The sequence below is a fragment of the Balaenoptera acutorostrata genome, chromosome 4, assembly GCF_949987535.1.
Source record: "Balaenoptera acutorostrata chromosome 4, mBalAcu1.1, whole genome shotgun sequence".
Classification (NCBI taxonomy): Eukaryota; Metazoa; Chordata; class Mammalia; order Artiodactyla; family Balaenopteridae; genus Balaenoptera; species Balaenoptera acutorostrata.
In genome coordinates this window covers 28,353,852-28,368,837 of record NC_080067.1, presented here as the reverse complement: position 1 = coordinate 28,368,837, position 14,986 = coordinate 28,353,852, and the positions used below count along the sequence as shown (strand labels likewise).

General features: G+C 38.3%; 1 protein-coding gene across 2 annotated transcripts in view; it reads right to left on the bottom strand.

Annotated features, from left to right (window-relative positions):
* The window catches only part of PLS1 (plastin 1), a 108,354-nt gene that overhangs the window by 44,845 nt on the left and 48,523 nt on the right, over positions 1 to 14,986 (bottom strand). For both annotated transcript variants that reach the window (XM_007188081.3, XM_057545969.1), the window contains exons 2-3: positions 5,242 to 5,347; positions 211 to 374 (exon numbers count right to left, since the gene is read on the bottom strand). In XM_007188081.3, coding sequence (XP_007188143.1) covers positions 211 to 374; positions 5,242 to 5,311 — 234 coding nt within the window. In that variant the 5' untranslated portion in view covers positions 5,312 to 5,347. The remainder of the gene's footprint in view (positions 1 to 210; positions 375 to 5,241; positions 5,348 to 14,986) is intronic.

Genomic DNA, 14,986 nt, shown 5'->3' with positions numbered 1-14,986 from the left:
AATTCCAACAATTTGAGAATAATTTTTTCCTTTGTTTTATGAATTATCTGTGGAAATTATTGTTGTTATTGTTACCATCATCATCATCACTTTAAAGCAGTGCATTATCTGGTCTCTGAAGCCAGATTTAACCAAAGAGAGCAATGACGTTACTGAAATTCTGCTTGAAGCAAAACAGTCAGTAGCCAGGAGAGGATTTAGATTACTTACTGACACAAACTCTTCGAAGCTGATTTTGCCATCTTTGTTGTTGTCAGCAACTGCTAGAATTTTCTCCACGATTTCGCGAACCTTGTAGCCAGGCAGAGGGAGGCTTGCTTCCTTAAACAGGTCCTGGAGTTCATAGTCACTGACATACCCACTGTTGTCAATATCTAAAAACATAAATTATGAGCTATCAAATATCACTCAGATGTGCACTCAGAAGATGTGCACTCAGAAGGCTGTTTGGGGACTTCCCTGGTGGTCCAGCGGTTAAGAATCCGCCTTCCAGTGCAGGGGATGCAGGTTCGATCCCTGGTTGGGGAACTAAGACCCCACATGCCGCGGGACAACTAAGCCCACGTGCTGCAACTACTGAGCCCACGCACTCTGGAGCCCACGCACCACAACTAGAGAGAAGCCCACATGCCGCAATGAAGAGCCTGCGTGCTGCAACTAAGACCCAATGTAGCCAAATAAATAAATAAATAAATATTAAAAGAAAAAAAAAAAAAGAAGGCTGTTTGGGAGATTCACAGGCAGGCAGAACCTTTCAGGTTTGTTTCTCAAGTGGCAGTAATCTTTTCTCCTACACCTGAATTGTACAAGGTATGCTATATACTTTACCAAAAAATTCATATTTAATGAACTTTACTCCCATAGATTTAGGGCTACCCTATGTATTTTAAGTGTATAATAAGGACATCGTGCTGACAGACAAAAAACTCAGGTTTAGCACATGACTAAGTTTCAAAGAATTAAGCATGGGGAGGTCTCAGATATCTAGAAGAAATATAGCAGCCTCGGTCATAGGGGAACACCCACCCAGACTTTGACTTCTTTATGTAATTTATGAAATGGAAATGCTGGTCCCACATTCCATATAAAATATGTGCATCATGTAAAATACACGTAAGGCACTTCTGGTCTACATTTCACTTGGTGGCAGTTCTGTTTCACTTGTCAATAATTCATTGCTTCTTCATTAGGTATTTATGATACCATTATGTAGGCTGAATCATGTTCGATGTCATTTTGAGATTAAGTGTTCAAGAAATAATTTCACACCTACATTTGGACTTTTGGAAATAGGTTTCTAGGTGTTTTCACATCATCACTGAGATACCCTTCCCTGGGTTTTCCCTAGAGACTGGATATCAATTCTTGACACAGAACAAAGGCAACACAAAACACTTCTGGACAGAGGTGGCAACAGGGCTTTGGATTGTTTGGTTAGTTGCCTGGATCCACCTTGTATAGGCTCTCTTTACTCATCCGGTAGTAGTTGCTTTGTTTCCTATATTTCTTTTTCCTCTCAGTATAAGAGCTATCAACACTAAAACTGAATGCATTACAAGACAGAAACTTTTCCTTTAAACACTCATACACAAGTTTTAGAATTAATACTGTTCAGAATGATGAAAAATTTCTAAACGAGAATCTACCAAGAACCAAAATTGTGCTATAATCTCAAAAGGAAGCTAAATTGCTTGAAATTGCAATAATTGCTTTCTTTGAATTTAGAGTAAAATCACATTATTTAGTACATCACCAGTTCAGAATTGTTTCCTATAATTCTGAAATAGACAAATAGACTAGGCAGACTTACTGCCTAACAGCACTGTGGTGGGGAGTATTTAAAAATAAACAACATCAAGAAAAAGTTACTTACATGCTAACCGTCATGCTAAACTATCATTAAGAGTTAGGGCTAAGAAGATGGACAGATCTGTGTGCTTAAATCTCAGCTCCATCCCTACAGCCTCTGTGGTTTGGGTGTGACATGACAAGAAATAATAGATATCACTTAATGAGCATATATTCTGTGCCAAGTGATTTGTTAAGAACTTGACTTATCTAATGAAATCCTTACAACAACTTTGAGGTAGTTAATAGTATTATTCTAATTTTAAAGATGAGGAAATCAAGGCTTAGGATAAATATCCATAAAATCAGTTTAAAAAGAGACAAAACTTTCCTATAACTCAACAACAAACAACCTGATTTAAAAATGGGCAAAAGACTTGAATAGACATTTCTCCAAAGAAGACATACAAATAGCCAGTAAGCACATGAAAAGATACTCAACATCACTAATCATCAGGGAAATGCAAATCAAAACCGCAATATTTTATACACATGAGGATAGCTGTTGATAAAAACAAACAAACAAAAACAGAAAGTAATAATCATTGGCATGGATTTGAAGAAATTGGAACCCTTGAGCATTGCTGGTAGGAATTTAAACGGTGCAGCCACTGTTGGAAACTGCTTGGTAGTTCCGCAAAAAAATTAAACAGAATTAAATTATCCAGCAATTTCACTTCTGAGTATATACCAAAAATAACTGAAGAGAGAGACTTGAACAGATATTTGTACACCCATGTTCACAGTAACATTACTCACAATAGCCAAAAGGGTAGAAACAACTCAGAAGCCCATCAACAGATGAATGGATAAACAAAATGTAGTAGAGACATACAATGGAATGTTATTCCGTCTTAAAAAGGAAATTCTGACACATGCTACAACACAGATGAACCCTGAAGACATTATGCTAAGTGATATAAGCCAGTCGCAGAAAAACAAATATTATATGATTCCACTTATATGAGCTACCTAGAGTAGCCAAATTCACAGAGAGTAAAGTAGAATGGTGGTAGCCCCAGGGGGCAGGCATGGGGTGGGGAGGTGGATTGTTGAGGAGTTAGTCTTTAATAGTCTTTAATGAGTATAGTTTCAGTTTGGGAAGATGAAAAAGTTCTAGAAATAGATGGTGGTGAAAGTGCATAACAACGTGAATCTACTTAATGCCAACAAACTGTATACTTGAAAATGGTTAAAATGGTAAATTTTGTGTTATGTATATTTTACCACAATTGGAAGAAAAAAGACAAATATTTTAACTTCTCACTTCTCCCTAGAGACCCAAAAATATCCCATCTAGCAAGGTTGGATGGGCATGCCCCTCTCTCTCTGAGAAAAGCTGTTTGGTACAAATTAGCAGAGGATTACCGAGTTCATGAGTAAAAATTTATCTTGTACATAATGTGAGGAAGTATAAATTCTGCTAGTGTTAGCACTTCCCTCACACAGAGCAAATTATCTTGCTGTCAGAACTGTTCCATCAATGAATTATTTATTCAAAATATCATTAAATAAATATTGCAAGATTATATGTCCATGAGTCATAAAGATTAAAGTTGGTGTGTGAAAGAAAATAGAACTAATTCATTCGTTTTACTAAGACCGAGGTAGCACTTTTATTCAAGCTGCCAAACTGTACCTATAAAATAACGAAAAATACCAAACTAGGAGATACATTTTTATTACTTCCTCTGTTTCAATGTTCGAAATGAGCAGAACATTCCAATAATTGCCCAATTTTTGTCTTGGAAAGACTCTGTGCACTGTATACAATACTCCATAAAATGTATTTTTAACAATAACTTTTTAGAAATCATGCAATGCTCTACTGCCTGCAAAATAACGAGCCTAAGGCGGCCACCATGTGGACTGTATTCTGAAGGTCTGAGTTACTCTGGAAACAGCTGTGCAGGGAGAAGTGGAAAGGCCCAGAGATTTGTAGAATTCACTTTATTTCAGTGCAATAGTTTGTAAGTCACGAGCTTCCTGAGAACTTTACTCATTTTTTTTTTCAGAGAGAGCTTTATTTTTTAAAACTTAAATCTTTCTTTCTTTATCTTGATCTCTGAAACTTCTGCACTGCATTTCACCTACATTAATTTTAGTCATTATTCACTAGGTTTGTGAGAAATCTAGGCACAAGACCAACTGTGATCATTCCATCCTCCCTGGTCTACCCTCTGACTCTGCTTTCCAGAGTGCTCTAATGCACCAGCAAAGGAGCCCACTGATGCAGGGGCAAGGTTGAGGGTGTTACCATCTCAATGTCTATTCACTGCACTCACCTTTCCCTAGGTTCACCTTTCACTTGCACGTATGTACAGACTAGAGCAAAAGATGGTATTCATACTCTCAAGGGTTTCCTAAGAGCAAAATGCAGAAGAATCGTGATCTGACAGAGGATGGGGGAATTTTCTGGAAGAAAAAGACAAAGCTGTCAAAATGATGTCGTAAAGGCAAAACACTGAATGGCTTTAAAAGTGAAAGAAGAAATATAAGAGGTGTGGCCTTTAAAAGCAACACTAAGATTTTTAAATTATGCATGAGGGAGAAGGAAAATAAGACATATGGCCTTTAAAAACTATATCAAGGGCTTCCCTGGTGGTGCAGTGGTTAAGAATCCGCCTGCCAATGCAGGGGACACAGGTTCGAGCCCTGGTCCGGGAAGATCCCACATGCGGCGGAGCAGCTAAGCCCGTGCACCACAACTACTGAGCCTGCGCTCTAGAGCCCGTGAGCCACAACTACTGAGCCCTCATGCTACAACTACTGAAACCCACGTGCCTAGAGCCCGTGCTCTGCAACAAGAGAAGCCACTGCAATGAGAAGCCTGCGCACTGCAATGAAGAGTAGGCCCCACTTGCCACAACTAGAGAAAGCCTGCACGTAGCAACAAAGACCCAATGCAGCCAAAAAGAAAAAAATTAAATAAATAAATTTTTTAAAAAGATTTTAAAAAAATAAAATAAAAAATAAAAACTATATCAAGATTTTAAAATATTCTGCATGAAGGCAAAATGTGTTATTGTTCGTGACAAACACATGGAGGCCAGAGTTCAGTTTACAGACAAGGAAGTGTTTCTATATTTTCTCTGTAATGAGAAGATCGTGTTAAGCATATTCAGTTACACTGTCATTCATTAACCTGGCGTATTCTCTGCAAAGAAATGATCAAAGAATTCAAAGTCCAATTCTCCTAGAAATTCAAGCCAGTCTTAGTCTATCTTTCAGAAAGAAAGAAAGAATCCAGTGAAACCCAGATGGGGAAAAAAAAAAAGGAATAAATCTGAGGGTTAAGGCGTGGTGGTGGAAGCAATAGAAGGTATTGTTCCTTCCTGGAAGGCTGGTATCAAGCAGAATAGTAACTGTGTATTTAGTTTTTCTCAAGCATACCTATTTTATTAAATGCTTCTTGTAGTTCTTCCAGCTCCTCCCGAGAAATGGTGGTGGTGCTGTTCTCCATCTCTGAGTAGGAAAGACTACCTTCAGGTCTTTATATCTAGAAAAAGCAATGTTAGAAAGAACGTTAGCCCTCTAGAAACATTTACCTAAGCAGTAACAGAGGACACAGGCAGTAAAATATCTAGAAGAAATCACCTGAGAGGTCTGGCTGACAAGGAACAACTAGGAATAGATCCCCTGATAACACTCTTTCCCAGCATAGGTGAGCCAGACAATAACTGAGATTCAGTAAAGGGAAGAAACACCAGTTTTCCACACCCTGTGCTTATCCAGGGCATAGGCATTTCTCAATGGTTTGTATAATTTTCATTTACATTTGACCCACCGTTTCAGTAAAAGAAGCATTTCAAATTGAGGAAAGTATAGCATTTAAAAATACAAAGGGTGTGGTTGGAAAGTAAAGTTTTAGGACATGAATAATGTCCACAAAAAGAATAAAGTAAGTTAGAGCTGGATCATCTTGGGTGGAGCTTGTGGCTCGAATGTTTAACTTTACAGCATTCAACCACTGCCACCTCCTTTCCCTTTCCCTGTGCTAGGTCTTTCCCATATCTGCTGGGCCCTTCTTACTCTGAGCAGGTGAGACAAACTAAAACAATCAAACAAACAAAAATGATGTAAAACTGGGTTGTAAGAAAAGCAAGCATGTGATATTCATTACAGAAAATAATTGGTAACAAAGGCACAAATCAGAAATTTTAAATTATCCACAATCCTACTATCCAGAAATATCAACTAGTATGTTCTGTTATCTACATCTTTCTGGTTTGCTTTTCAAATGCACCTGTACCTTTACTCTGGTGTGAAAATCTGAGTATATTATAATTTTTTGTACTAATACATTGTATGTATCAACATAATATTTAATGGCCACATAGTACTATGTCATAACTTATTTGGTAAATCCCTTGTTTCATGGTATTTGCATTGCTTCCAATTTTGCATTATAAACAAATGCTACAATGAACATCCTTACAGATAAAGCTCTGTACAGATCCATGTTTATTGCTGTAGATAAATATTTCAAGATGGAATTACTTACTGTTTTTTTTTTTTCTTTTGGCTGTGCCACACGGGTTGCGGGGATCTTAGTTCCCTGACCAGGGATTGAACTCGGGCCGAGACAGTGAAAGCGCCGAGTCCTAGCCACTGGACCACCAGGGAATTCCCAAGAATTACTTACATTTTTAACGCTTCTAATATATAGCAGGACAACTCATTTTTAAAATGACTTCATGGTTTGACTATTCAATGTAAAGTTACAGATGAATACAAATCATGTATTCCTCTTAAACACACCTAATTACATTAAAGTTATATGTATTTCAGAGAGTAAGTGAAAATGAGCGTTTTATAAGACAATAAGAACTGAAACTAAGTAGGAAATTCTCTTTTTTCACACACATATTTATATAAGAGGTTCAACATCATCCCTGAACATTCCTAATTTGGGGGGTAAGCACATAATTTTTTTATTATTATTATTTTTTATTATTATTTCTGGGTGCATTGGGTCTTCATTGCTGCTCGAGGGCTTTCTCTAGTTGTGGCGAGCGGGGGCTACTCTTTGTTGTGGTGCACAGGCTTCTCATTGCAGTGGCTTCTCTTGTTGCAGAGCATGGGCTCTAGGCACATGGGCGTCAGTAGTTGTGGCACGCGGGCTCAGTAGTTGTGGCCTGCAGGCTTAGCTGCTCCGCGGCATGTGGGATCTTCCCAGACCAGGAATTGAACCTGTGTCCCCTGCATTGGCAGGTGGATTCTTAACCACTGAGCCACCAGGGAAGTCCCAGCACATAATTTTTGAAATAATTTATTTATTAAAATTTTCACTGATCACTTAAAAATTATATTAAATTATGTGAAGCCCTCTAAGAGTACAGTGCATTTGTCATTCATGATCTGTATACCAACTTGTTTAGGACTTTTGTTGTTCTTTCAAAATGACAGATTTTTTTTATTGAAGTATACTTGTTGTACAATATTATATAAGTTACAGGTGTATAATATAGTGATTCACAATTTTTAGAGGTTATACTCCATTTATAGTTATTATAAAATATTGGCTATATTCCCCGTTTTGTACAATATATCCTTGTAGCTTATTTTATACCTAATAGTTTATACCTCTTAATCCCCTACCCCTATATTGCCCCTCCCCCTTCCCTCTCCCCACTGGTAACCACTAGCTTGTTCTCTGTATCTGGGAATCTGCTTCTTTTTTATTGTATTCACTAGTTTATTGTATTTTTTAGATTCGACATATATGTGATCTCATACAGCATTTATCTTTCTCTGTCTGACTTATTTTACTTAGCATAATGCCCTCCAAGTCCATTCATGTTGCTGCAAATAGCAAAATTCCATTCTTTTTTTATGACTGAGTAGTATTCCATTGTGTGTGTGTGTGTGTGTGTGTGTATCTTCTTTATCCATTCATCTGTTGATGGACACTTAGGTTGCTTCCATATCTTGGCTACTGTAAATAATGCTGCTAGGAACAATGGGGTGCATGTATCTTTTCAAATTAGTGGGGCCTTTTTCAGTTATACACCCAGGAGTGGAATTTCTGGGTCCTATGGTAGTTCTATTTTTAGTTTTTTCAGAAACCTCCATATTGTTTTCCACAGTGGCGGCACTAATTTACATTTCCACCAACAGTGTATGAGGGTTCCCTTTTCTCTACATCCTCATCAACATTCGCTTATTTGTTGTCTTTTTGCTGATAGCCATTCTGACAGGTGTGAGGTGATATCTCATTGTGGTTTTGATTTGCCTTTCCCTGATGATTAGTGATGTTGAGCATCTTTTCATGTGCCTGTTGACCATCTGCAATTCCTTTTTGGAAAAATGTCTATTCAGTTCTTCTGCTCATTTTTTAATTAGGTTGTTTTGTTGGTTCTTTTTTTTTTTTTTGATGTTCAGTTGTATGAACTGTTTATATATGTTGGATATTAACCCCTTATCGGTCATATCATTTGCAAATATTTTCTCCCATTCAGTAAGTTGCAAAATGACAGATTTCTATCTCTTACAGTTGTTCTGGGGCCTGGTTCTAACTAAATCTGTAATTAAATCTTTTGGTTTTAAACACACACACACACACACACACACACACACACACACACACCACTGCCCATTATTTAATTCTACACTGTTTTTAAAAAACTGAAGAGCTCAAGTGAGTAGGAAAAAGGCGGTAAATGGAATTCTTACTTCCTGGATGCAATTTCTTACATGTCAGCATTAAATACATGTCCACATTTTTATTGAATTCTCACTGTTACAATATTTTACTGTATTTAATACTATTTACAGGCATGCTTATTTTGTGTTGAAAGAGATGACACAATCCTTTTAGGATTTTTAAGGATAACCCTCAGTCTGCAAAATGCTAATTCTGTCATGGCTGGCTTTGACTCTGTGGTTTTGGATATCCTGCATATCCTTTCCCATATTCAAAATGGTTTCTATCCCTTGCCTCAAGTTTTAAAAATAGTGGTCCAATTTTAGCATTCGCACTCCACAGAAAGGCTGCAAATTAACAGTCCTTGTGTTGACCTTGCATTTGAAATGATAAATATACCTGGAGTTCTATTCTTTGCTCAAGCCTATTCAAATGTATGTCACTTGTTAATTACATAAAATATCTTTATTCTCCCACAATCAGACAAAACCAGCACAGCACATAAACGCAGTGAAAAAGCAACTTACCCAAATGATATTATTTCATAAGGATAAAGAAGTTTATAGCATTATACAAGTCCTTTAGTATTTAAATGAGAAAAATACAGAACAATCTTTAAGATATATTCTTAAATGAAGAAAGCAAGATGCAGAAGAATAAGCATGGTTGGGGGAAGGGGAGCTGTATCAGTCGTGTATTTATAAAAGCATTTCCAGAAGGATACAAAGAAAGGTAACAGTGATTGCCTCTCGAGGGAAAATGGGGGATTGGAGGCAGAATGATAAAGGGGCTTACTTTTCATTATGTATACTTTTAACTTATTTTTTTAGACTATAAGCCTACCAAAATCAAAAATAACTGAAAAACAATAGAAGTAATTGTGGTAAAACACTGGAAAAAAATAAAATAAATACTAGTGGTCTGAAAGTATACACTATTGAACACTGACAGATAATAAGATTAATATATACAGTACCTATATCTATATGTTACAATTTTAAGTAAGAGCACCTATATTTCCTTACAAAGCAAAATACTATGATTAAAATAGCAAGGTGATTTATAGCCTTCCACAAAGGCATGACGATTTAGCAGTAGAATGGTTAATGGAAAATATATTGCCTCTTTTATAAGTGTAGACTCATGCATAAACATCAATATTTTTCTAAGGTTTTGCAAAATTATGATAATATTAGGATTCTTCAGAAACTAAGTACAGTATATAGCCTGCCTTAACAAGCATGTTTTTTTTGGCTGCTCCGCGTAGCATGCAGGATCTTAGTTCCCTCATCAGGGATTGAACCTGCACCCCCTGCATTGAGAGCATGGAGTCCTAACCACTGGATCGCCAGGGAAGTCCCAACAAGCGTTTTTACATAGTACAATAAACTTATCGGGAGCAATATACACTGTTGGCTGAGAAAACATTTGATATGCAAAAGACTGTTACATGATCCCCAAATAAATTGCTTACTATGATATTTTTCCATGGAAAAATGTTCCTGCTACAATAAAAAGCACTGACGTTTAAAAACTTTATGGACGAGAATTAAATTTTCAAAGTAGTATGTTAAAATTTTAGAAGAAAAGCCCAATGACCCTATAACTAGTATCCCCATATTTATTTTTCTTACTACTCCCAGACTTAGGTGATTAATGCACTGTCCTAAGTGCTTTGTGTCCATTCTCAGTTACTCCTCACCACTCCATGAGGTAGGTACGGTCCTCATTTTATCACTGAGAAAGGGATGCTTCATAGGATTGAGTAACTTTCTCATGGTCCCAAAGTGAGTAACTCTCAGAGTCTCCTGAGTTATGGCAGAACCTGACTGTCTCATTCCTGCTCTAGGCCAGTATGTTCTGCAGTCTCCCCCATATAATCTGACATCAAATCATAAAAACATGTCAATATGTGTTTGTACAATAATCACACAATAACTTACATAATATATGAAGCACATATTATATACCTGTGAAATAAGAATTTGCATTTTAAAAGAAATCAGCTTCTGTAAAATTCTTTGTAAAGTTTTGGGGAAAAAATTCTAGCTAGATCAACTTATTTTTATTTACCACATAACCTGGCGGTCCTGAAACACTGTAGAATACACAGTTACTAGAATTCACTTTGTAGTTTTAGAAATGAAGAACACATCACTAACAGGTACCCAAACATGTAACACTGAAACACATATACCTGGATGCCTGATACAGCTCAGAGCATAGTTTTCCAAAGTCAGTCCTGAAAGATGCAGCCCAGAGGTGGCCAGGATCACTGACCAGAGACCCACCAACAGGGCAGGTTATGCTGAATTCTCTAGACAGGTACATTTTCCCATGGATTTTGACATGTGCCCTATACATCTTCAATAATTTCAACTCTGCTTTCCTCCTCTGCTTTTTTTTTAGCCCATATAATTTTAAGTAAAACCTTCTTTCACCAATTAAAGCCCCTTTTTTCCCCGTCTCCTAATCCTCAAGTGTACCTGACACAACCAAACATAAATTTGGAAAGTTAAGAAAGTATATACTAAAAATGAACTTCTTAATTTAGATGAAATTGGATCTCATCTTTTCTCCTCCCTCAAATTTCTAACTTCCTTGAACCTTTAAAAGCTTTACCAAAATTAGTCTAAGTAGCCCTTTACAATTGGCAGGATCTAAAGCTCTTAGGACAGTTTCAGAGAAAAAGGCATTAGAAACAACCCTGAGGCCAACAAGACTTTGATGCCTTTCTACCAATCCCAAAGGTCCCAACTTCGAGGGATCAAAGCTGTCTTTCCTGGTACCTTTTGGCTTCCCCGCTATTCTGCTTTCCCTCCTCCCACTGTGGTCCTAGACCAGGACACCTCAGATTCTGAGTTCTCCAGGGAACCACTGGCCCAGGGCAGGCAGCCTTCCCAGAGCCCATTCTCCAAAATTCCCTTCTTCCCTTCTTCCCCCTTCTCTAGTCTTAAAAACAATAATTGCAAATATTTAGAGAGGACTTTCAATGGGGCTGGAACTATGCCACCTTCCTCACACAAATGAGCTCACCATTTATCTGTTCCGCTGATGGAACAAGCATCCTCCCTTCAAATGTAAATTAGAGGCCTACAAAGATTAGGTAACCTGCCCAAGGAAGGTAGACAAAATAAAAGATTCAAAATCAAATCTGTTGGGCTTCCCTGGTGGCGCAGTGGTTAAGAATCTGCCTGCCAATGCAGGGGACATGGGTTCAAGCCCAGGTCCGGGAAGATCCCACATGCCACAGGGCAACTAAGCCGTGCGCCACAACTACTGAGCCTGCGCTCTAGAGCCTGTGAGCCACAGCTATTGAGCCCACGTGCCACAACTGCTGAAGCCCGCGCACCTAGAGCCCGTGATCCGCAACAAGAGAAGGCACCGCAATGAGAAGCCCGCGCACCGCAACGAAGAGTAGCCTCCGCTTGCCACAACTAGAGAAAGCCCGCGCGCAGCAATGAAGACCCAATGCAGCCAATAAATAAATTAATTAATTTTAAAAAAAGAACATAAAGAAATGTGATATTTCTTTCCTACCTGATTTTTTATGGCAAAAGCCTTGATGGTGTCTTTCTAGAGAAGTGACCAGGATCAGAGTTTCCAGAGCATTTCAGTACCTCTGGTGAGTAGCAGTTCTACTGGTGTCCTGTCTCCTCCTTCCCTTCTCCACAAACTTAGCTCCCACCACAGCCCTCCTCTTTTCCTTTCACATCCTATATTCAGCTCTCCACTACAAGTTGAAAGATCACAGGTGAAAAATTTTAAAAAAAGAAAGAAAGAAAGAAAGGAAGGAAGGAAGGGAGGAAGATAGATAGATCACAGGGTCACTGGAATAAATCACTACGTGAAAAAATAAACAGCTAAGAAATACAAATCAATTGAAGAGTTTTCTTTCTAATTTAAAGGAAACCTGGAAAATATATATATATATTTTTTTAATTTTTTGCTTTTTTTTTTTTTTAATTTTATTTATTTATTTTTGGCTGTGTTGGGTCTTCATTTCTGTGCGAGGGCTTTCTCCAGTTGCGGAGAGCAGGGGCCACTCTTCATCGCGGTGCGCGGGCCTCTCACTATCGCGGCCTCTCTTGTTGCGGAGCACAGGCTCCAGAAGCGCAGGCTCAGTAGTTGTGGCTCACGGGCCCAGCCGCTCCGCGGCATGTGGGATCTTCCCATACCAGGGCTCGAACCCGTGTCCCCTGCATTAGCAGGCAGATTCTCAACCACTGCGCCACCAGGGAAGCCCATAACCTGGAAAATATTTTTATCTATCTATAATATTTCCATCCATCTCCTTTTTAAATTACATTTCACAATAGGGAGCTGCGTCATTCATTTTGCAAAAAGCCAACGTCATATTCCATATCAACCTGTTAATTTCTTCAAATCAGATTTTCTTTAGTTAACTGGAATGTCCACTGACTCTCTAATATAAGTATGAATTGGGATACCATTGACTTTGTTAAATATTAGTCTCCTATTCTACACACCAGCCTGGAGTGCCCTTTGGACAAAGCAAGTTGTTAATGGGTACAGCGTAATTCACATTTTCCCTGAGCATCTTTCTGCTCTGACGGAACTGAGCTCAGCTTTCTCATTCACTCTACAAGGGGCAGCCACGCTAGGTTTCCTAAAAAGTGATCGATTGGATCGCCAACAGCCAGGATTTTCCAAGCCCCAAACTATTTTTTAAAAGGTAATGTTAAAAAGAGTTCACGTTATTCTCAAATAAGCAAAATAATTTCCTAAGTGCCTGCACAATCCTAGAAACATAATTAGGCACCATTATGAAGAGTTAAGACAGGTTTAACACCTGGGATGAAGGGATAGTTGGCTCCAAATTGACTCATTTGTGACCTCTCAAAGGGAGGCCTGGTAATCTCCTGCAAAAACAAACAAAACAAAAAGTAACAATATACTGTTATCTTAATGTTGGGGCTTTTTTTCCGCTTCAGTTTTTCCAAGTCTTAACCATCTCATTACTCCCCACACTACCAAGTTAACACGCTCTCTGCTGCCGATGCTCAATCCAAAAGTCCACTCACTAATGCCCACATCTCCTTAACCCCTCTCACCTGCGTTAGACACGATCGCCTCTGTCTTTATCTTGGCTCTTACGTATTATTCACATACGCTAATGTATTCTTGATTATGTGTTGTCTTGTAATCGTCACATTTTGCTATTTTATTCTTATTCGCCTTCCTGACTTCATTGCTTGCTCTTTGCAGGTAAAAGATACATATTTTCTTCTTTTTATGTTCCCCATGGCCTTACTGTATTATGTACATGGGGAAAGTTTAGTTAAATTCGTTATCAGGGCTATTTCCCTTCATAGAGTAGGGATAGTACTAGGTCAAAAAAGGGCCAAACAAAACAGTGGTCGGTGGGAAATGCGCCACCAACAGATGAGTGAAAAGACTGAGAGAGGGCTTCCACACCTCGATAATCAGTCTTCTTCATTCACTCACCTCATGATTTATTCAACAACAACTTATGAACACCTGTTCACTGTGCTGAGTATTAGGGGCACAAAGATGGCACTGCAGTTTTTGAACCCACATGGGTTGAAAATCTTTCAAAATAATCTTTCCCCTAAATCTTGCAAAATAATTTTTGTCAACTTTTTCCTAATCCTTTCACAAAGGAGTAAATAATATAGCCCCGATTCTTCCCTAGGGGAACCTTTTAAGTGTTACTCTTGCAAACACCAGATAGAGAAAGAAAGAAATCCGCCGGCAAAGTAGAGAAGAACAGAGAGAACTTGCCTACATCTTGTACCCACTGCCTCACTGCGTGGGCCACCACGATGGTCACCTCCATGACCAGCTGCAGTTAAATTCATCGTAGTCCTGTGTATTTGTACACTTGGGCTCTGACTTGGGTTGGCTTCTGAGCATTGAGTGGCTGCTAGGGTTTCCACCAAGGCCTTTCTACATCCATTTACTTCAAAGTCCCAATACGAAGCCCCTAGTAAGGGAGTTTAAATTGATTCATTCAAGTACTCAACAAATAACGTACTATTTGACTGGACTAAGCATGGAGATTTAAAGATGAATAAGAATTAGTTTCTTCTAAAACAACATTCAATGTAATGCTGACCAGGTTCAACTATAAATGCCTGAGAAGTTTGACTAAAACTGATTATTTTTTTTTTATAAATGATATAAAGTAATCTTATGATGACTTCTCTTGGATAAACAAATTAGAATCATCCCCTAATTCATCTGCTGTTTTAATCTGGATTTAAAGGAACCTCTCTGTATACTATATATCACTTATTGTAGAGGTTATTCAGCGTATATCATATATAATCCTGGGTTGGAAGTTTCTAACTGTAGCCAAGGCAATTGTAGTATATGGAATGACAATATGAGAAGGCTAAAAGGGGTGTGTGTGTGTGGGTTTGTGTCTGTGTGCACATGCACGTGTATCTACACACATGCACATGCAAACATATGCACTGAAGAGAAAATAAGAATGGGAGAGGGCTT